The sequence below is a fragment of the Rana temporaria genome, chromosome 6, assembly GCF_905171775.1.
Source record: "Rana temporaria chromosome 6, aRanTem1.1, whole genome shotgun sequence".
NCBI classification, from domain to species: domain Eukaryota; kingdom Metazoa; phylum Chordata; class Amphibia; order Anura; family Ranidae; genus Rana; species Rana temporaria.
The window spans coordinates 222,622,107-222,642,703 of record NC_053494.1 but is presented as its reverse complement, the minus strand read 5'-3'; the positions used below and the strand labels follow the sequence as shown (position 1 = coordinate 222,642,703).

Genomic DNA, 20,597 nt, shown 5'->3' with positions numbered 1-20,597 from the left:
GCCACATTCCGCCTACATTGGGACCAGATGGGTGAGGCCACATTCCGCCTACATTGGGACCAGATGGGTGAGGACACATTCCGCCTACATTGGGACCAGATGGCTGAGGCCACATTCCGCCTACATTGGGACCAGATGGGTGAGGCCACATTCCGCCTACATTGGGACCAGATGGGTGAGGCCACATTCCGCCTACATTGGGACCAGATGGGTGAGGCCACATTCCGCCTACATTGGGACCAGATGGGTGAGGCCACATTCCGCCTACATTGGGACCAGATGGGTGAGGCCACATTCCGCCTACATTGGGACCAGATGGCTGAGGCCACATTCCGCCTACATTCGGACCAGATGGGTGAGGCCACATGCCGCCTACATTGGGACCAGATGGGTGAGGCCACATTCCGCCTACATTGGGACCAGATGGCTGAGGCCACATTCCGCCTACATTGGGACCAGATGGGTGAGGCAACATTCCGCCTACATTGGGACCAGATGGGTGAGGCCACATTCCACCTACGGTTGCCACCTGTTCGGGATTCACCTGGACAGTTTGGGTTTTGAATCATGTGTCCGGGTTTGGACCATCTGAAACCCGGACACAATATTCAGACCAGACTATGGCTTCCCAGCAGGGTTGCTGTCTTCAGTTGTCTAAGCCGAAAGTGTAATGTGTTCTCAGTGTTCTCCCTTTAAATCAGGGTTCCCAGAGCATCCCTTAGGTCAGAGTCCCCAGAGTTCTCCCTTACATCTGAGTCTGCAGAGTCCCCCCCCCCCTTACAGTGTAAGGGAACTCTGCAAGTTCAGATGTAAAAAAGGGGAACTCTGTGGATTCAGGTTTAAAAGAGGGACTCTGATGTAAAAGGAGACTCTTGTGATTAAAAAACATTTATAATCATATGTAGTTAATCACAAAATATATGTACTGCATAGTAAATACTGTTAAAAAAAAAACGAAAAAAATTACTGTGCGTCGCTAAGGTGTTTGACTTGAAGAAAAGGTGGCAACCCTAATTCCGCCCTCTGAGACAGATGCTGTTGGTGCATCTCTACCCGCTGCATCTCTACCCGCTGCATCTCTACCCGCTGCATCTCTACCCGCTGCATCTCTGTATTACACAGAAATGTGAGCGTTACCCGGTGCGGCGCCCTCCCGCTGGGTTATTTGCAATACAGTTTTGAGTTATCTGAAACCGGAGTCTATGGGCCAGATTCTCATACATTTACGTTGCTCCTGGGCAGCGTAATGTATGTGCTGTACGCTACACCGCCGCAGGTTTACAGGTTTACATGCTGATTCTCAGAACACTTACCTGTAAACTTGCGGCGGTGTATCGTTAATTCGCTCGGCGCAAGCCCGCCCAATTCAAATGGGGCGGGCACCATTTAAATTAGGCGCGCTCCCGCGCCGAGCGTACTGCGCATGCTCCGTCGGGTAAATTACCCGACGTGCATTGCGCTAAATGACGTCGCCCCGACGTCATTTGCTTAGACGTTTACGTAAATGGCGTCCAGCGCCATTCACGGACGTCTTACGCAAACGACGAATTTTTTTTAAACTTCGACGCGGGAACGACGGCCATAGTTAACATTGGTTGCCCCTGCTAATAGCAGGGGCAACCTTACACGTTGCGTACGCTACGGAAACAACGTAAATTCCCAGCGTCGGACGCGCGTAGGTTGGGGAATCTCGCGTACTTACCTCATTTGCATAGACGACGGGGAAAACGACGATGCGACACCTAGCGGCGGGAAAAAAATTACTTTTAAGATCTGACAGCGTAAGAGCCTTACGCATGTCAGATCTAATGGTTATCTATGCGCAACTGATTCTAAGAATCAGTCGCATAGATACCCGGGGCCAGATGAGGAGTTACGACGGCGCTAATGGTGTTGCGCCGTCGTTACGCCTTTGAGAATCTGGCCCTATGTATTTTTTTATTTATTTTTTACCTTTCCAAGGTAGTCTTTGGAACGTGTGTGTTTTTTGGTGTTTACTCATTTTCAGCCAGCTCTGGTCTGGTCATGTACAGGATTTCCCCTTGGGAATGGGACTTTGTATGATAAAGAAGTACTCAATTTTATTATCGTATGAAAAAGTAGTCGTAAACAGTAACAAACAGTTGGGTTATTGTACAAAGCACATTTGATGAATATACTAACCGGAAAAGCTCCAAATAATAAACATCTATCATGTAAACATGACGATATCCTCATATGCAATCGTATTTCCTACGCGTTACGGAGTACAGTAGACTCCTTCTTCAGGGATAGTCCGATATGCAGTTTATAGTAATAGTAGTAATCTAAAAATACATACAAGAGATTACAAATAGGTAGATTCAGAGAGAGTTAGGCCGGCGTATCAGTAGATATCAGTAGATACGCCGACCTAACTCAGAATCTGCGCCGACCTAAGTTTAAGTGTATTCTCAAACAGAGATACGCTTAAACATATCTAAGATACGCAGCTTGCGTCGTCCTATCTTAGGTTGCAATATTTCTGCTGGCCGCTAGGTGGCGCTTCCATTGCGGTCGGCGTAGAATATGTAAATCACTAGATACGCCTATTCACGAACGTACGCCCGGCCGCCGCAGTACATTTACACTGTTTACGTAAGAGATAGGCCGCCTAAAGTTAAAGCTAGGCCCTAGGTGGCGTAGCCAATGTTAAGTATGGCCGCCGTTCCCGCATCAAAATTCGAAATTTTCAATAGGCCCGTGTGGCGTACTTAGCCGCAATGCACACTGGAAAATGTAGGCGCCTTCAAAAACGTCAGGTCAAGCCCCATTAACATAAAACACGCCCCCTTAAACAAATTGGAATTAGGCGCCCTTACGCCCACCCGCTTTATGCTACGCCGCCGTAACTTAGCAGGCAAGTACTTTGAGAATCATGTACTTGCCTCGCTATCTTACGGCGGCGTAGCCTAAACACGCTAAGCTACGCCGCCGCAAAGTTGGGCCAATGGCCCAGATTCAGTAAGCAATTGCGCCTGCGTAACCATAGTTACGCAGCGCAATTGCTGACTTGCGCCGGCGTAACGAGTTCTCCTGATTCAGAGAACTCGTTACGCCGACTGCAGCCTAAAATCTGCTTGGCATAAGGCTCTTATGCCACGCAGATTTTAGGCTGCATTCTTGCGTTGACCGCTAGGGGGCGTTCCCATTGTGGTCAGCATATAGTATGCAATTTGCATACTTACGCCGATTCACAATGTTGCGCGGGCCCTGCGTACGCAAGTTATGGAGTTTCCGTACGGCGTCTTTAGTGTAAGGCTGCCCCTTCTAATAGTTGGGCAGCCAATGCTAAAGTATACCCTCCGTTCCCGCGTTGTGAAATTTGAATTTCACGCCGTTTGCGTAAGTGATACGTGAATGGCGCTGGACGACATTCACGTTCACTTTGAAGCAAATGACGTCCTTTGCCGCAATGCACGTCGGGAAAGTTTCCCGACGGCGCATGCGCTTTACAATCGGCGCGGGAACGCGCCTAATTTAAATGATTCCCGCCCCCCGGCGGAATCATTTACATTGCGCGCGCTTACGCCGGGCAATTTTGCCGGCGCGCCCTCGCAATTTAAGGAGCTACTGCTCCGTGAATCGAGGGCAGCGCAAAATATTTGCGGGGGCGCAGGGCAAAATCGTTGCCCTGCGCCTCCGCAAATAGAGCGCAGATCTCTTTGAATCCGGGCCAATGTCTCTGAATCTACCTATAAGTCCACATAATGACAAAAGATGGAAACGGCAAAGATCAGATCACCGTTGCTCATGGTCATGTGATCCAGCTCCTCTATATGAGTCAATTGTGGCTGCAGGGGAGAGGAGAGAGCACCAACAATGGATGGACCATAGGAGGCTATGGATGAAGTCACCACTCCTAGAGTCTCCAGCTGTTGTCAAGCGCTCCCTCCTCTCCCCTGCAGCTTTCGCCGCCTGACATAGGGGATCACATGACCCGATAGGTACGGGCCGATCACAGGTAAGTGTACACATTTATTTTACACAGCTTAGTCAGCAGCAGGGGAGAGGGGACATGTTTAACGCCAGTTAATATTAGGCTTGAATAGATACATTGCCAGCTAAAGTTTCCATCTCTGACAGGTGCCCAACCCCATACTGGATACGTCATCACCGATTCTGGAAACATCACACAATGTAAATGGATTCTCCATGTGGTAGGAACAAGAGATCCAGCGTCTATCAAGATGATTGTCCTGGATGTCCTGCAGGAGTGTGAGAAGCGTCGGGTCTCTTCTGTCACCTTCCCTGCTCTGGGAACAGGTATGATCAATGCATCACAGACAGTTTTGCTTGCATGTGCAGGAAGAAAAAGGGTCTTTCTCTCAGCTGCACCCAATAACCACCCGACTCCAGGAGCTTCATGTCACAGGAAGGTGTTCTACACGTCTCACATGCTTCATGGGATTGTCAGCAGCATGTTTGTACAATAATACCCATTGGTGCAAAAAATAGAGGACATTCAGTGGTGGTGGGTGTCTCCATGACACACTGAGGCTCCATGCACACTAGGGCCCGGATTCACGTAAAATCGCGTATCTTTGTGTGGGCATAACGTATCCTATTTACGTTACGCCTCCGCAACTTTGACAGGCAAGTGCCGTATTCTCAAACCAAAGTTGCGGCGGCGTAGCGTAAATAGGCCGGCGTAAGCCTGCCTAATTCAAATGTGGTAGATGTGGGTGTGTGTTATGTAAATTTAATGTGACCCCACGTAAATGACGCTTTTTACGAACGGCGCATGCGCCGTCCGTGAAAGTATCCCAGTGCGCATGCTCCAAATTAACCCGCAAGAAGCCAATGCTTTCGACGTGAACGTAAATGACGCCCAGCCCTATTCGCGAACGACTTACGCAAACGACGTAAAACGTGAAAAATCTGATGCTGGCCCGACGTCCATACTTAACATTGGTACGCCTCATCTACGCCTCATATAGCAGGGGTAACTTTACGCCGGGAAAAGCCTAACGTAAACGGCGTATCTGTACTGCGTCGGCCGGGCGTACGTTCGTGAATTGGCGTATCTAACTGATTTACATATTTCTAGGCGTAAATCAGCGTACACGCCCCTAGCGGCCAGCGTAAATATGCAGTTAAGATACGACGGCGTAAGAGACTTACGCCGGGCGGATCTTCTACAAATCTATGCGTAACTGATTCTAAGAATCAGGCGCATAGATACGACGGCTCGGACTCAGAGTTACGACGGCGTATCTGGAGATAGGCCGGCGTAACTCGTACGTGAATCCGGGTCTAGGAGCTTTAAAAAAAAAGGGGGGGACGCTGGATAAAGAAACGCTTATATTTAGCGTTTTTGCAATGCCGTTTAGCAGTGTTTAGGAGCGGTAGCATTTTGGTTGTTAAAGAGCGGGCGGCCGTCAGCATCCATAACAACCAGTGAATAGCTGGTTGTTAAGGAGTGGGCCGGCAAGTCCGCCACTGCGTCCTTAACAACGGATGAGTCACCAGCTGTCAGCGGGGTTCCTTGCTGACAGCTGAATGGAAACAAAAGAATTACAGCAATTAAAAACTTGAGAAACAAACAGCATGGGGTCCCCCTAATCCATACCAGGCCCTTCGGTTCTGGTATTGATTTTGCCAACATAAAAAAAAGATTAGGGTCCTTCCCTAATCCCTACTGAACCCTTAGGTCTGCTATGGATTTTGAGGGAAATCCCACACCATTTTTTTTTAAATGAGGTGGAGGTCCCCCTGAAAAGTGCATGCAGCCAGGCATGTTAAGGGCATGTGGCCTGGTATGGTTCAGGGAGATGGGGGGGGGGGGGGGGTAATATCAGTCCAGTCTGAACCTGTATTTTAGTGTTTGGTAGATTATGGACATCTATGTACATTATGTCCCCACCATCCCTGTGCTGAGTTCCCGGGTCTGTACACCGACTGTGTCCACTATGAGGGGTTCCCACCATCCCTGTGCTGAGTTCCCGGGTCTGTACACCCGCTGTGCTCATTATGAGGGGTTCCCACCATCCCTGTGCTGAGTTCCTGGGTCTGTACACCCACTGTGCCCACTATGAGGGGTTCCCACTATCCCTGTGCTGAGTTCCCGGGTCTGTACACCCGCTGTGCCCATTATGAGGGGTTCCCACCATCTCTGTGCTGAGTTCCCGGGTCTGTACACCCGCTGTGCCCCATTATGAGGGGTTCCCACCATCCCTGTGCTGAGTTCCTGGGTCTGTACACCCCGCTGTGCCCCATTATGAGGGGTTCCCACCATCCCTGTGCTGTGTTCCCGGGTCTGTACACCCGCTGTGCCCATTATGAAGGGTTCCCACCATCTCTGTGCTGAGTTCCCGGGTCTGTACACCCGCTGTGCCCATTATGAGGGGTTCCCACCATCCCTGTGCTGAGTTCCTGGGTCTGTACACCCGCTGTGCCCATTATGAGGGGTTCCCGCCATCCCTGTGCCGATTTCCTGGGTCTGTACACCCGCTGTGCCCATTATGAGGGGTTCCCACCATCCCTGTGCTGAGTTCCCGGGTCTGTACACCCGCTGTGCCCATTATGAGGGGTTCCCACCATCTCTGTGCTGAGTTCCCGGGTCTGTACACCCCGCTGTGCCCCATTATGAGGGGTTCCCACCATCCCTGTGCTGTGTTCCCGGGTCTGTACACCCGCTGTGCCCATTATGAAGGGTTCCCACCATCTCTGTGCTGAGTTCCCGGGTCTGTACACCCGCTGTGCCCATTATGAGGGGTTCCCACCATCCCTGTGCTGAGTTCCCGGGTCTGTACACCCGCTGTGCCCATTATGAGGGGTTCCCACCATCCCTGTGCTGTGTTCCCGGGTCTGTACACCTGCTGTGCCCATTATGAGGAGTTCCCACCACTAAGTAGGGGGAGGGACCTCATCTGATGACAGCTTTGTACAGCAGAGCCTCTGGAGGTTTTCTACCTTTTTGCATTTAATGAATGAAAAGTTACATTGTGTGATCAGTAGATATCTTTGGTAAACCTTTTGTCTGGTCTATACAGGTGCAGGGGGATTAGCCGCCTCCATGGTGGCCGACTCGATCCTCGATGGTTTGGTGGACTTCATGAAATCTAAATCGGTCCATTCTCTTCAGACGGTGAAAGTGGTTCTTTTCCAGCAATCTATGCTGAACGATTTCTACATGAGCATGAAGACGAGAGAGGGGAGCGCCCTTCCCGAAACCAAATCCATCCTTACTAGACTCTTCGGTGAGTTGGGGCCGGGGGTCTGAATTCAGGAGGCCGACTGAACAAGAAAGAGGAGAAAACACTTCAGTATGTAGATGGAGCTCAGTATCTTGGAAGAGCGACCAACTAATGCGACAAAGCCTGATATTCATGTCTAAAAAACTAATTTATTAAAATGATAGATTGCTTGCAAAGCCAGTGCGGTTCAAGGGCTGTAACTCCACCCCCTTCACCAGGGCTTGAAGAAGGATTCTCATGAGAAAGGAAATTTGCTGGTCTGATAATTAATGTAGAAATACTTATCCCTTAATGCTAAACAATTGTGCAATAAATCTCTTCTTTATCTCTGCTATTACTGCCTGTCAGCTCCTCCCCTGCCAAAAGCCCGATTTGTGTTCCTAATTGGTAGATCAAGCAGAGCTCTATTGCTCCCGCCCCCTCTGCAGTGACTGGGCATCTCAGACACAACTGTTGAACACATTGATGTCACTGACACTGAGCTTGTCTACTGTAGACTCCTGCTCCCTCTGCTGCTACCATGTGTAAGGGAACCCCAAATGGGACAGGGGTTAAAGCTGTTTAGGATATTCCATTCCCGAACCCAAGGCAGCTACTGACACTCCACAGTCAGGCAAACGCGACACAGCTCTGTATGAAGTTCAAGCAGGTCTGACCCTTTATTAAGAAATACACACTTATATACAATTTAGGATACTGCAGTAACAAAATGAACAATGACCCAACTCCACCCACAACATCACACAATGTTTACCTAATGAGCCCTCTCGATACATCTCTTTAGAAGACACGCTGGCTCCAGGACCTGACCTAATTTACATGAGCTAATTAACTACAGCTGATGACTCAGACACCTGACCTTTAGGCTGTCTGTTAACTTACAATACACATTTATCATCAATAGACCTTCACACAATACAGGGTCAATTAGCACAAGCCACAATGAAAGATCCTTAGAAGTTAGTCTGGATTCAATTTACATAACACAGGCAGCCAGATAGCTGGAGGTGATGACATCTTTCAATCTTTCAATTAACATCTTTCAATTAACCTGTTGAGTTCAGAATCAACAAACAGTCTTGCCCAATCCTGGTCTACATCCTGTTCATAAACTATTTGTTCACAATTTTAAATTTCCATTTCTATAGAGCAGTCTGTGACGTCATTGTCTCTTTTCTTCCTCCTGTAGAATTTATTATGCCACCAAAAGCCTCAAAGCGAGTTCAGAAGCTCACCGCCTTCCAGTTGATGGACGGCATTGAGCCTGTGGTGTTCAGCTTGTGTGCCGAAGATAAAAGGAGCGTGGAGAAGACGAAGGCTTGGCTACACAAGATGATCGACAGTGAGCAGGCAGAGAAGGTGATCACAGAGGAATGTATCTCCGAATTAGAAGAAGCTGAGGTGCAGAAGATCTCCGACCTCCAGAAAAGTTTTCAGGTCTCTGTCATCTACAAACCAGCCGACCCCTCCATCCGGATTGTGGGCCTCACCCGGGACGTCCTACCTGTGTCCGGGGAGATCGAAAAGGTTATAAACCGGGTAAAAGACAGAAACAACAGGGAGCGGGCAGCAGAGCTCACCGGGAAACTGGTGGAATGGAGTTATGACAATGGAGGAACTATGATTCCCTTCGACAAGGTGACAAACCTGGAGCTGGAAGAGGCAAAAAATGACAAGACGGCCCAGATCACAATCCAGATCCGAGGAAACCAATATACTGTCAGTGTACAAAGAGAAACGGCCACAGACCAGCGTGGGAACCAAATTCAGATCCAACGTGTTCTGAAACATGGTAATATGACTTTTAATGATAATTCCTTCATTGTATTTTATAGACTCAACTAAAAACAGCTGGCATTGCAGGGCAGAGTCACCTCACCTTAGACAACTGTAGGATTAATTACACAGGAGATACTGGATTGTCCTGGATTCTCCTACCCTTCCTAGAGCTACACCCAACAACACACCATGGGCCATAGTTGGGTTTTAGTCAACAACTTGTGAAGAGATTGATATAAATCACAAAGGGGTTTGAACCCTAGTACATGGACTTTGTGGGCACGACTTCTACAGGTAAGTAAAATATAAATTCTTTATTGATACATAAGAAAATTCACATTTAGAAAAACGGCTACATTTAAAATCATAGTAGCATTGAGCACCATTCATAGAAGGAGATGGTGGTCCACAATTATTGTAGGTATAGACTAAGGCCTCGTACACACGATAGGATAGCCAGAGGACAACGATCTGATGGACCGTTTTCATCGGTCAAAACCGATCGTGTGTGGGCCCCATAGGTTATTTAACCTTAGGTTTAAAAAAAGCCAACTTGCTTTAAGATTAACCTATGGATTCCTAACAGATAGGAAAAAAAACGATCGTTAGTAGACACGACCATCGGTTAAAAATCCACGCATGCTCAGAATCAAGTCGACGCATGCTTGGAAGCATTGAACTTCATTTTTTTAAGCACGTCGTTGTGTTTTACGTCACCGCGTTCTGACACGATCGTTTTTTTAACTGATGGTGTGTAGGCACATTAGACCATCAGTCAGCTTCATCGGTTAACCGATGACAACGGTCCTTCAGACCGTTCTCATCAGATGGACTGATCGTGTGTACGAGGCTTTATACAACTGTAACAGGAGGGCCTGTGGGACCCAGAGGCTCTTGAAGGGTGTGGGGTACTCCTGTTTCAGCATCACCAAAGACTCTTGTGTCTAAAGTCATCCTATGTCCACTAGGGGCATAGGATGACTGAGAAATGCTATCTTGGATTACATGAGATGGGACAGTAATGATAATTCACAATGTATTCCAGGATATCTTGAAATATTACAGGCTGTTGATTCTAAACCCAACCGGTCAATAGAAAGAGTGATTCACTTAATGTGGGAACACCGACTGTTAAGGTGTTTAATGTCATCTGCTACTGTCATGTAAATGACCCTTAGTCTGGCTCTCAAGAACCTTTCATTGTGTGATGCTAATTGACACTGTATTGTGTGAATTTCTATTGATGATAAATGTGTATTGTATAGCAGGTGAGAAGAGCTTATCTCTGAGTCACCTTGTCTGGGTAAATGATTAGTAATTAGCTCATGTAGATTATCTCAGAGACAGATAGCTAGATTCAGAGAGAGTTACGCCGGCGTATCAGTAGATACGCCGTCGTAACTATGAATCTGCGCCATCGTAAATTTAAGTATACACTTAAATTTACGATGGCGCAGATTCATAGTTACGATAAATTGAGATACACTTAAATCTAGCTAAGATACGACTGCGGGCGCAGTCGTATCTTAGCTGTCTATTTAGGCTGGCCGCTAGGGGCGTGTACGCTGATTTACGCCTAGAATGCGTAAATCAGCGAGATACGCCTATTCACGAACGTACACTTGCCCGTCGCAGTAACGATACGCCGTTTACGTAAGGCGTTTTCAGGCCTAAAGTTATTCCACCAAAAAGATGGCGCAACCAATGTTAAGTATGGACGTCGGAACAGCGTAGAATTTTTTCATTTTTACGTCGTTTGCGTAAGTCGTCCGTGAATGGGGCTGGGCATAATTTACGTTCACGTCGAAACCAATAAGTCTTTGCGGCGTAATTTGGAGCATGCGCACTAGGATATGTCCACGGACGGCGCATGCGCCGTTCGTTCAAAACGTCAATCACGTCGGGTCACGATTCATTAGCATAAAGCACGCCTACCTCTTCACAATTTGAATTAGGTGCGCTTAGGCCGGCACATTTACGCTACGCCGCCGTAACTTAGGACGCAAGTGCTTTTTGAATACAGCACTTGCCTCTCTAACTTACGGCGGCGTAGAGTATATGAGATACGCTACGCCTGCCTAACGTTAGGCTCATCTACGTGAATCCAGCTAAGAATGTCTGTCTCCTAAAAGATGTGTATTGAGCTCCTTGTGTCATGTTGTGGGTGGAGTTAAGTCATTGTTCCTTGGGGTTTCTAACTGTTTAAAAGCCTGAGTTTATCATTAAAGTGTTTATCCGTTTCGAACCAGAGAACAGAGCTGTGTGTCTCGTTTCTGGGGAATCTGTATGGGCCGTGTTCGCCTGCTGGATTGTGGAGTATCGATAAGCTGTCGTGGGTTGGTGGAATGGAATATCGTAAACGGCGTTAGCCCCTGACCGTTACAATAAGCTTAGAAACTGATACAACATTCAAACAGTAGAGGGTTTCACCATCCCTTCAAATGCAGCATGACATGTTTCGCGTATGCCGCCTCCTCAGGAGTGAAAAAGGTGTAAACATAGAATTGCTACCAGTAGATAAGTAGGATATGCAAGCTGAGGGGAGCAAGTATTGCTATAGACCAAAGCCTCCTACCCAGGGGCAGACTGACCATTCAGGCTCTTGGGCACTGCCCAAGGGCCCCATGCCACTAGGGGGCCCCATCAGGGTTGCCAGCCTCAGTAAAACCAGGGACAGTATGTCAAAATCTGTGTTTGTTTTTTTTACATCTGTCCCTGAAATGTCCCTTACCGACATCCTTTTGGTCTAAAAATCCCAAGTTTATAGCTGCCCCGCCTCTCCAGTACCTTTTTCAGTGTGTGTATGTATACTGTGTGTATACTGTGTGTGTATATTGTGTGTCTGTGTGTGTAAACTGTGTATGTATACGTGTGTGTGTGTGTCACGTAGTAGAGCCCAACATGCAGGGAGCGACCCCTCGTAAACCTCTGGCTCAAGAACCCCTGGTAGAGTAGACAGGAGTTCGAGAGTGCAAAGGGGCACAAATGCCTGGCAGGTAAGCTGGTGTAGAGGGCTGGAAGCAGCAGCAGGGAGGTGTACTGTAGTCCAAAGCAGGATGCAGGCAACAGGCTGAGAACTGTAGACAGCGGCACGGCACTCGTGGAGCAGGAGAATGGCAGGTCAGGACAGGCCGGGTCAAATAAAGGTGGGCAGATCAGGTACAGGAGCAGAATCCAGAGAATAGTCAAAATCCAGGCCGGGTCAGTTTATCAGGCAGGCAGCAATCAGGTTAGAAGGAGAAGCAGAAGCGAGGTCAAGACAAGCCGATATCAGAGACAGGCAGCAATCAGGTTAGAAGGAGAAGCAGAAGCGAGGTCAGGACAAGCCGATATCAGAGACAGGCAGCAATCAGGTTAGAAGGAGAAGCAGAAGCAAAGTCAGGACAAGCCGATATCAGAGACAGGCAGCAATCAGGTTAGAAGGAAAAGCAGAAGCAAAGTCAGGACAAGCCGATATCAGAGACAGGCAGCAAGCAGGAGTAGTCAAGGGAGAGCTGGATCGGGTAACAAAGTCGGCAATCAGAATCACAGGTAGCAGGGGTCTCAGGAACGCTGTAGACCGGGCAGCAAGGCAGCAAGGTGTCTGATCTCTTTAAATTGCCTATTTTGGTGCCAAGTGCTGTCACAGCACTATTTTGTCGCGCCATAGCGTACGCGCATGCCCCGAACGTCTCTTACACGCACAGCATTCTTTTGACACTGCTGTTGCTAGGCAGACTACTGAAACGCCTTTCCTGACATTGTGTGTGTGTGTATGCAGTACTGTGTTGCCCCATAATCTCCTCTTGCCCCGGGGGCCCCATAATCTCCTCTTGCCCCTGGGGCCCCATAATCTCCTATTGCCCCAGGGGCCCCATAATCTCATATTCCCCCCGGGGGCCCCATAATCTCCTATTGCCCCGGGGGCCCCATAATCTCCTATTGCTGGGGGCCCCACAATCTCCTATTACCCATGGGGCCCCTTAATCTCCTATTGCCCGAGGGCCCCATGAGTTGTCAGTCCGCCCCTGGTCCTACCCATTATTCACTAGGTCAAGCAAAGATAAGGAACAAATAGGTCTGTAATTCTCAATCACTATAAGGGAGTTTAAATAACAAATCAGTTCAATGGAAATAATCCAAACCATGAGTACCTTATGTGGCAAAGTCTGGGGGATTCCCACACGCCCAGACTTCTCCACACAAGGTCCTCATGGTTTGGATTATTTCCATTGGACCAATTTGTGAGGGGGCTCCCCCATTGTGATTGAGAATCACAGACCTACTTGTTTCTTATCTTTGCTTGACCTAGTGAATTATGGATGGACGGCTAGTACATTTTGGTCTATAGCAATACTTGCTCCCCTCAGCTTGCATATCGTACTTACCTACTGGTAGCAATTCTATGTTTGCACCTTTTTCACTCCTGAGGAGGCGGCATACGCGAAACATGTCAAGCTTTATATGAAGGGCTGGTGAAACCCTCTACCGCTTGAATGTTGTATGGGTTTATAAGGCTGTATTAGCCTGTACCTCCATTATTGTGGGCCACATCTCCTTTTACTATTGGTGCTCAATGATACTATGATTTTAAATGTAGCCGTTTTTTTACGTGTCAATAAAGAATTTATATTTTACTTACGTGTTGGAGTTGTGCCCACAAAGTCCATGAACTAGGGTTCAAACCCTGTTGTGATTTATATCAATTGATTCTAGGATGTGGCACTGTTAGACCCAGGGCCATTTGATGGAATTTGGGGGCCCCAAGCAAAATGGACATGGATGCCCCCCCACCCCCCCTCCCTATGTTCTTTTTACCCCCCATGTTCTTTTTACTCCCCCCTCCCTCCTTATGTTCTATTTACCCCTCCTCCCCCTACCATACCGCGCGGCAGGAGATTCAGTTTCCTGTTCCCTCAGTGTGCACTTCCTGTCAGTCCGGCCGGGAACAGGAAACTGAATCTCCTGTGCCGACAGGAGGAAGGAAGAGGAGCTCGGCCACGCTACAGGGAAGAGGAAGTGACGAGAGAGGCAGCAGTGCTGCAGCTGCCTGAGGCTCTCTATAGAGCTCTCAAGCGGCTACAGCATTTATAAGAAGCACGGCAAGGGCCCTGCTTGGGGCCCCAGGCCAGCTCGGGGGGCCCCAAGCAATTGCTTGGTTTGCTTGCCTTGTCGCGACGGGACTGCTCAGACCCCAGGAAAATTAGCTCTATAAATTCAATGGCAGCCAGATTTCTCTTCTATCATTTCTGGCGACACATCTGCCTGTCTATTGATAGTTACCCGTTCCTACATTGCAGGGACAAGGAGGGAATGTGAGAACTTAGCATAGAATATCTGGGATGAGGTGGACTATCTGCTTCTCTTTGGTGGCTTTATCAGCTTCCAGAGAACAGAGACCTGAGTGTACATTAAACTCGTCTTATTGGCTGCCATGTCAAAGCTTCCAGCGAGGTTGTGCACCAAGGTTTTTACTTGTGGGGTGTCTCTTCGGATCCTGACTGCACGTCTTCTCTTTCAGAGGGGGATTCCAATAGATTACCGTCACACTGGAAGCCGATGGGTGGGACTCTTGTGATGGAAGTGGATGTTGCTCAGGGAACTCCTGAATACTCCGCGGTAGAGCAGAAATTCCAGAAAACCTGTGGACACCAAATACTGAAGGTAACGTCTCCGATACATTGGAAAGGAAGATGTGAGTGATAAAATTCTGGGTGACAGTGATGGGGTTCTGCCTATAGTGGGGGGACTGGACATACCAACATGGCACTGGAGACTGGTTCTGAGTATGTGTCATGAAGTAAATGGATCTTCCGGGGTCACACCATTGTTGGATGGTGCAATATAAAATCCCCAGTAATGTCGCGTACACACGATCGGAAATTCCGTCAAGAAAAGTCCGATGTGAGCTTTTGGTCGGAAATTCCGACCGTGTGTATACGCACCATCGGACTTTGTCTGTCGGAGTTTCCGACAGCAAAAATTTGAGAGCTGGTTCTCAATTTTTCCAACGTCTGAAATTCCGATCGTCTGGATGCAAATTTAGACGGGCAAAAAAAAACACGCATGCTCTGAATCAATTAGACGCATGCTCGGAAACATTGAACTTAATTTTTCTCGGCCCATCGTAGTGTTGTACGTCACCGCGTTCTTGACGGTCGGAATTTCAGACAAGATTTGTGTGACCGTGTGTATATAACACAAGTTTGAGCCAACTATAGCCCAGATTCACAAAGCACTTACGCCGACGTATAACAAGTTACGCCGACGTAAGTGCAAATGTGCGCCGTCGTATCTGTGCGCCAGACCCACAAACAGATATGCACCTAAAACCAGGCTACACCCCGCCGATGTAGCTTGCACACGCCGGCGTAGGGTGGGCGCACATTTAGGCTGGGCGCATGGTGCCGCTCCCATTGATTAGCCATTCAAACATTCAAATGAGGGAAATACAGCGATTCACGAACCTGCGTGCGCCCGGCGTAAAGTTATTCCCCATAAAGGAGGTGCAACCCAGAAGCAGAGCCCTATATCAAGAGCAGGGCTGCCAGTATCCCTAACAACCAGTGAATATCGGTGACAACACCCCTTGTGACGTCAATGACCCAGCATGCCCTCAGTCAATGACGTTACAAGGGGGCGGGTTCACCAGATGACATCACTGGCTGGCCCTTGCCCCTTAGTTATTAAAGTGCAGGATCTGTGGGCTGCCTTGTTAAAGGGGGGTTTCCAGATTCCGATAAGCCCCCTGCCCGCAGACCCCCACAACCACCGGCCAGGGTCATGGGGAAGAGGCTCTTGTCCTTGAGTTATTTTTCCTATAATGGGTGTGAGTGTGGCCACATGTCAAGTTTTGCCTAAGGCCTCACAAAGCCTAGAGCCGCCTCTGTCTGCAGATTGAAACGGAACGTCCCACACTCCGTATGAGTGCTTCCGTCATATACCGCTTCCTATCAGTCTGGATATAGATATCAGATATTCCAGCTGCCCTCAACACACAATGAGATGAGACTTGTTTGTGTGCTAAACATGGAGTGTTTAATAGAACCAAGAATGCAGCCTTATATACAGTTTAAAGAGGCGGTAACCAGAACATAAATTAACATGAGCTAATTAACTAATCATTTACCCAGACTAGGCGACTTGAGTTCAGAATCAACAAACAGTAAATAGTTCTTTACAGATCTCCTGGAATATATTGTGGATAATAATTACATAATAATCCCATCTCAGGTAGTCCAAGATATCATTTCTCAGTCATCCTATGCCCCTAGTGGACATAGGATGATTTTAGACATAAGATGGTTCGGGATGTCCCGGGTGAGTCTGTCACACAGTTTATTGGTAGAACATTGTATAATCCGCGCCTTTGTATATCCTCCCAGATTCTGCGAGTACAGAACAGAGATCTCTGGCTCAACTACCAGATAAAGAAGCAGAACATCGACTCCAAGAACGGATCCACCACCAATGAGAAAGAGCTTTTCCATGGGACCGACTCCAACTCCATCCAACATGTCAATCATAACGGATTCAACCGGAGCTACGCCGGGAAAAACGGTAGGAGATTTCAGAGAAAAAAAATCAGAGCTTATCAGCCAACTCTGTAATGTTAAGGGAAAAAAAAAATTTGGATGTGTATGTAGACAGAGAATAGGAGGGGCCATTAATATCTGTAGGAAATAATGTAGATTGATGATCCAGGGTGTGGCCGAGTGCCTTAGGGTGGGGGTCCTCAACCCCCCCGGGCCGCGGACCGGTGGCGGTTCATGGCCTCTTTGCAGCTGGGCCTTGAAGGCTGCACTGTAGGAGATGGGGCGTGTGAGCAGAGAGATTACATTATCTCTCACCACCTTCCCCAAATCCCTGCTGTTCCGCCCTTACTCTGGGATAGGACCCAGCAATGTGGCAAGTGACAAGCTGCATCTGGTGGCAGACAATGTGGCAAGTGACAAGCTGCATCTGGTGGCAGACAATGTGGCAAGTGACAAGCTGCATCTGGTTGCAAGTGACAAGCTGCATCTGGTGGCAAGTGACATGGTAAGTGACAAGGCGTCCCCAGCGGAGTGCCCCTTACATCAGGTGTCTCCAGTGAAGTGCCTCCTTACATTAGGTGTCCCCAGCAGAGTGCCTCCTTACATTAGGTGTCCCCAGCGGAGTGCCTCTTACATCAGGTGTCCCCAGCGGAGTGCCTCTTACATCAGGTGTCCCCAGCGGTGTGCCTCTTACATCAGGTGTCCCTAGTACAGTACCTCTTATATCAGGCGTCCCCAACAGAGTGCCTCCTTAGATCAGTTGTCCCCAGCGGAGTGCCTCTTACATCGGGTGTCCCTAGTACAGTACCTCTTACATCAGGTGTCCCCAGCGGAGTGCCTCATACATCAGGTGTCCCTAGTACAGTACCTCTTACATCAGGCGTCCCCAGCGGAGTGCCTCCTTACATCAGGTGTCTCCAGCGGAGTGCCTCTTACATCAGGTGTCCCCAGCGGAGTGCCTCTTACATCAGGTGTCCCTAGTACAGTACCTCTTATATCAGGCATCCCCAGCGGAGTGCCTCCTTACATCAGGTGTCTCTAGCGGAGTGCCTCTTGCATCAGGTGTCCCCAGCGGAGTGCCTCTTACATCAGGTGTCCCCAGCGGAGTGCCTCCTTACATCAGGTGTCCCCAGTGGAGTGCCTCTTACATCAGGTGTCCCCAGCAGTCAGTGTCCCCAGCGGAGTGCCTCTTACAACAGGTGTCCCCAGCGGAGTGCCTCCTTACATCAGGTGTCCCCAGTGGAATGCCTCTTACATCAGGTGTCCCCAGCAGTCAGTGTCCCCAGCGGAGTGCCTCTTACATCAGGTGTACCCAGAGGTCAGTGTCCCCAGCGGAGGGTTGGTTGCAGTGCAGCTACATCTCCTCTCGTTCCTCGTGTTCAGTGGAGAGGGGAGGGGCTGATCTGTGCAGCTAACCCCAGCTGGAGAATTGGGAAGAGAGAAGCCGATTCATTAGCTGCACGGATTGGCCCCTCCCCTCTCCACTGAACAGGAGGAACGAGAGGAGATGTAGCTGAACACAAGGGTCTCGCGGCGGCACCGGTGGCCATTTTGTTGGAGCCAGGAGCCACAACTGACAAACATTCCCATTTTTCCATGGACAAAAGGCAAAATCACGATTCGGGGCGGCCTCCGATCGGGACGAGGGTCCCAAAATCGGGATTGTCCCAGGAAAATCGGGACTGTTGGCAATTATGCTTTCACTTGGTGCCATGACTAGTAGACTGCCTGAATCCAATAAGAACTAATACATTTAACTGGTATACCTACCTACAGCAGAGTCTACAGTAGTCTTTCTCAACCTTTTTATCATGGAGGAACCCTTGAAATAACTTTCCAGTCTCAGGGAACCCCTTCTAATAATAACTATATCCAGATCTCCCATCATTGAAAAGAATGTCCTCCTTATAGATAGCTAAACAGATCATCAGTGTCAGTATGAACTTATATTAAAGGCAGAAATTGCTCAAGGAACTCGAGGAACCACCAGAGGAACCATTGAGAACGGCTGGTCTAGAGCCCGACAAACTAGTTACTGTACCAGGTAATAAAAGCCAGGCAGAGGCCACAATCCTCCCCCATTCCATCAATTGCTAATCTGGGATTTAATATCCAATATCATAGTACGGTACAGCTGGGCTCTTCCTTATCACGTCCTCTGTGTTGTGTCTTAGTGTCCTCTTGTTTCCTTCCCACCTCCAGACCTTCTCTCCTGCTGCACCTCTCCTCTGGAACTCTCCCATACTGATGTGTGACTTGTCTTTCTTTTTCTTTTTTCAAACAGGTACTGCTTTTGGAAACGGCACATATTTTGCAGTCAATGCACAATATTCTGTGGGCTACGCCAGACCTGATGTAAATCGAGAGAGACACATGTACCTGGCCCGGGTTCTCACCGGACTCTACTGTGTAGGAAATCAAACGATAATAACACCTCCAGCCAAAAATGCAGCCAACCCCACCGACCTTTATGACAGCGTGACGGATAACCTCCAGAATCCTTCAATGTTTGTGATATTTAATGACATCCAGGCCTACCCCGAATATCACATTGTCTTTTAGAGTGGTTAGCACTTCCACCTGGCAGGACTAGGGTTGCTGGTTCAAATCCCAACCACGACACTCCCTGCCTGGAGCTTGCATGTTCTCCCTGCGCCTGCGGGGGTTTCCTCCCGCGCTCCAAAACATGCTGGTTAATTGGCCCTATTATGTACAGTATGAATGTGAGTTCGGGACCTTAGATTGTAAGCTCCTGAGGTCAGGGGACTGATGTAAATGGACAATATATGTGTAAATTGACGGCGCTATATAAATACCTGAAATTAATAAATCTATTGCTGTGTCCGGGGATCACACAAATCTCCGGATCAGCGACTCCAGACAATCCCTGTATTTGTGTCACTTGCTCGGATCGGGATATAATATTGATTAGGTAAGGAAAAGTTCTGCCCAGCCGCACTCAAAATCAATGCCTTTATTGTAAAAAATATATTTCCAAAAATACAAGCCACTAGGGTTGTCCCGATACCACTTTTTTGAGACCGAGTACAAGTACCAATACTTTTTTTCAAGTACTCGCCAATACCGATTACCGATACTTTTTTTCAAGTACTCGCCGATACCGAATACCGATACTTTTTTTTTTTTTACACAATTTGTATTTTTTTATATTTTTTTTTTTTACAGTGATATTTTTTTTTTTAGGGGAGGGGGGTTGTGGATTGTCAGTGTGTGTTTTTTTTCTATTATTATTATTATTATTATTATTTACATTTTATTTATTTAATTATTTATTGCAATTTTTTTTCTTTTCTTTTTAATTAGCCCTGTTGGGGGGCTTTGGTGAGATATCGGGGGTCTTAACAGACCTCTGACATCTCCCCTTTAAGACAGAAAAAGGGACTAAGGACACAGATTCCCCAGTCCCTTTCTCAGCTGCACTGGAATTGAATGGACAGGAGACAGAGGCTCCTATCCATTCATAAACTGAAGCATTGTAAACACAATGAATGGACAGAGTCAGTGATCACTGACTCTGTTCATTCAGAAAAGGTAGGAGCCGGGTTTAGCGGCTCCTACCGCCGCTCTCCATCCTGACAGAGGGGGCGGAGGAAGACATTGAGGGGGGACACAGATCACGGAGGGGGGAAGCAGCGGCACGGAGGGGGGACACAGATCACGAAGGGGGGAAGCAGCGGCACAGAGGGGGAGAGCAAAACAGAGGACGGCAGCGGCATGGAGGGGGAGAACAAAGGGCGGCACGGAGCGGCACGGAGGGGGAGAGCAAAACAGAGGACGGCATTGGCACGGAGGGGGAGAACAGAGGACGGCAGCGGCACGGAGGGGGAGAGCAAAACAGAGGACAGCAGCGGCACGGAGGGGGAGAACAGAGGACGGCAGCGGCACGGAGGGGGAGAACAGAGGACGGCAGCGGCACGGAGGGGAAGAGCAGAACGGCAACGGCACGGAGGGGGGACACAGGAGCATGGAGGGAGAGTCAGGTATCGGTAAAGTTTCGGAGCATTTTCCCCGAGTACAAGTACTCGGGGAAATGCTTGGTATCCGTCGCAATACCGATACTAGTATC

General features: G+C 48.5%; 2 protein-coding genes across 2 annotated transcripts in view; both read left to right on the top strand.

The window, feature by feature from the left end:
- The window catches only part of LOC120944303 (protein mono-ADP-ribosyltransferase PARP14-like), a 49,995-nt gene extending 30,595 nt beyond the window's left edge, over positions 1 to 19,400 (top strand). The window contains 6 exon segments of the mRNA XM_040358336.1: positions 4,105 to 4,284; positions 7,014 to 7,220; positions 8,407 to 9,009; positions 14,497 to 14,639; positions 16,361 to 16,535; positions 18,795 to 19,400. Of these exon segments, the coding sequence (XP_040214270.1) occupies positions 4,105 to 4,284; positions 7,014 to 7,220; positions 8,407 to 9,009; positions 14,497 to 14,639; positions 16,361 to 16,535; positions 18,795 to 19,072 (1,586 nt within the window). The 3' untranslated portion in view covers positions 19,073 to 19,400.
- The window catches only part of LOC120944301 (protein mono-ADP-ribosyltransferase PARP14-like), a 575,277-nt gene that overhangs the window by 94,598 nt on the left and 460,082 nt on the right, over positions 1 to 20,597 (top strand). The window lies entirely within an intron of this gene.